This window comes from Myotis brandtii, unplaced genomic scaffold (assembly GCF_000412655.1).
Source record: "Myotis brandtii unplaced genomic scaffold, ASM41265v1 scaffold422, whole genome shotgun sequence".
NCBI lineage: Eukaryota > Metazoa > Chordata > Mammalia > Chiroptera > Vespertilionidae > Myotis > Myotis brandtii.
The window spans coordinates 253,235-256,025 of record NW_005366171.1 but is presented as its reverse complement, the minus strand read 5'-3'; the positions used below and the strand labels follow the sequence as shown (position 1 = coordinate 256,025).

General features: G+C 39.4%; 1 protein-coding gene across 1 annotated transcript in view; it reads right to left on the bottom strand.

The window, feature by feature from the left end:
* Positions 1-2,424, bottom strand: part of NLRP14 (NLR family, pyrin domain containing 14) — a 29,023-nt gene extending 26,599 nt beyond the window's left edge. The window contains exons 1-2 of the mRNA XM_005873928.1: positions 2,133-2,424; positions 1,277-1,348 (exon numbers count right to left, since the gene is read on the bottom strand). Coding sequence (XP_005873990.1) covers positions 1,277-1,348; positions 2,133-2,424 — 364 coding nt within the window. The remainder of the gene's footprint in view (positions 1-1,276; positions 1,349-2,132) is intronic.
* Between the last annotated feature and the right edge of the window lie 367 nt (positions 2,425-2,791).

Below are 2,791 nucleotides of genomic sequence, written 5' to 3'. Positions count from 1 at the left end.
TTCAGATACCCCACTGCTAGTTGGCGCAGCGAACGTCACAGTGATTTGACATACGAGTAATTTGAGTTATGAGCTCCGTCATGGAACGAATTAAACTCATAAGTCAAGGCCCCACTGTATTCTTTCTGGTATAATATCTAGTACAGTGCAGTACTTAAAAAGGAAATTGAGATTATAAGGATGATTTTTAATTTCTTTGTTTACTTTTATCTGTCTTCCAAATTTTCTGACAGTAAATTTCTATGGAAATAAAAACTTGGTTTCTTAAATTTATACCATAAAAACAGATGTCCTTATATTGAATCAGAAGTTAAGGTCAAAGCAGGAAGTTATCTTCAAGATCATTTAATGAAATAAGCAATTTTTATTTATTAGTCCTTGAAATGAAGTAGGTTCTCAATTATTTCTTTCTCTTTTTTTTTTTTTAGGGAGACAGAGGAAGGGAGAGAAAGAGAAACATTAATTTGTTATTCCACTTACTCCCTTGAAATGAAGTAGGTTCTCAATTATTTCTTTCTCTCTCTTTTTTTTTTTTAGGGAGACAGAGGAAGGGAGAGAGAGAAAGAGAAACATTGATTTGTTATTCCACTTACTTATGCTTTCATTGGTTGCATCTTGTATGTGTCCCGACCAGGGATTGAACCCACAGCCTTGGCATATTGGGATGACACTCTAACCACTTATATACCTGACCAGGGCCTCAATTACTTCTTGAATGGAAGAGCGTGGCCTCTTAGAAACCAGCATGGCTGAGTTATAAATAAAAAGCTTTCTCACCTGCTCCAGTTTTCTTTGTACCGTAATCCATTTACATAAACTGGAATTCAATGAAACAGAATTCAAAACAAAGTAGGAAAAATGGAAATGGGATTGAACTAGAAATTACATTTTATGTGGACTAGTCAACAATACCGTGGGAACTCAATTACAGCATCGCTTCTAAAGGAAGGGAATAGACATGACAGGCTAAATAGTCCCTGCCAACTCAGAGACTCTTAGTCCATAACACACAAACATGAACATACCTTTGTTTATTAGACTTTCAGCTTGGATTGGTCATTCCCAAATACCATTCTCCTGAGGCCCTGAATCAACATGGCCCTGACTCTGACTTTGGCCAGAGAGCCAGTTTTGTTGACTCTTTGAATGATAATCAGTGAACAGGTAGGAATTAGAAGTTAGCAAGAATTGAACAAAAGTGCCCTCGCAGATAGACCCCATCAATGCTTTAAAAGCTCAACCTCCTCCCAAATCTAACAAAAACCTATCTACTTACCCAGAACTGCCTCCTGCTCACCTTGCGCCTCTCCAGCCATGGTGTCCTCTGGTTCCATGGTCTGGGATGTCCCTGCAACAGGTTCCAACATGATCACAAGATTACCAAAAACAAGGAGAGCTTTGGTAATGGCCAGAACAGGGGACAGAATTTTCCTCAGAGTTCCAATTCTACGACCATCTGTGTTTAAGAAACTAGAGCCAACAGAGCCCCAGACTGCACCAGTTTACGGGAGGGAAGAGTGATGTGATGTAACCAACACTGAAGTAGGAGACCTCTTGCCATGCCTGTTACAGGGCAAGTGGTCTAGCCTAAGCCTAAGTGTCCTTGCCTGTACTGACCGCACACAGATATGGTGAGGCTCAAAGGAAATCTGAGTAAGGAATTTCAGATGTCTACAATATATCATACTTGGGAATGACTAAAAATACTGACTTGGCTTATGTCCCTTAATATTTTTTTTTGCCCATTCCTCATATTTCAGCAAAGATTTTAAGCCATATTTGAGATTCCTCAAAATTTAGTCTAATATATGAGCTTATCTGTAGTTTAGGCAAAGGTATACTAGATGGGATAATTCTCATCACTCAGTTGCTTTAATCATGCTAACTGCTACCAAATGGATTAATTACCCCTAATTAATGGGCCAGGCTGTAACAGTTCTCAAAACTTTCCTGCCTCTTTGTTGTTTCTCAAATGAGCCAACAAGCTCCCAATGTATGTGGCCTCCAAGGAGTTTGTGAACCACTGAATGGCTTAATCTCTAAATCCCTTTCAAAGAATCGTCCCAGTAGCTTCCAAGAAGCACTTCCTTCTCCCTCCCCTCCCCCCCAGATATGTCCCTAGCATCACTCACAACTCATCTCAGCTTTTGCTCTCTCACACAGATCCTTCAGGTTCATCTTGCCAAAGATTTTCAGAGCCACATCCCAGGCTTGCTCTCCTGGATAATGCTTGCGCATCAAGTTAGCCAGATCCTCCCGATTGGCCTTCTTCACTTCAGTCCAGGGTAACAGGCAGTTCCCGGGTCCCGGGGTCTCATTCTTTAGGAATGACTTGAATTTACTTAATTCGTTTTTGTTTAACTCCTCCAAGTACAGTAGCAGCCCAAAATCAGAAAAGAAGGAAGACGACGAAGAATCTGTCATCTTGTCTGTGGGTCAATATTCAGTAGGGAAAAATAATTGAAATAAATGGGACCTATGGAAGAGATTAGAAAATAAAATACCTATAAAATATATATTAATTCAACAAAAATGTGTTGGATTTTCTATCATGAAAACATTCCTCTAATACAGATCATTAGATATTTCTTTCACCTTCCTAAGAGTTACTCCCAATCCCACCACGTATAAGCAGTAAAAAATAAAGACAATTCATCTCTCTCTGAACCTCTTTTAACTACTCTGCAAAGTGTTGATATCAGAGGCAACCTCAGAGGTATGTGGTATAAATTAAATCAGGTAGAGTGCATGTATCACCTGGCACAGAACAGGATCCTACTAAGTATTTGCA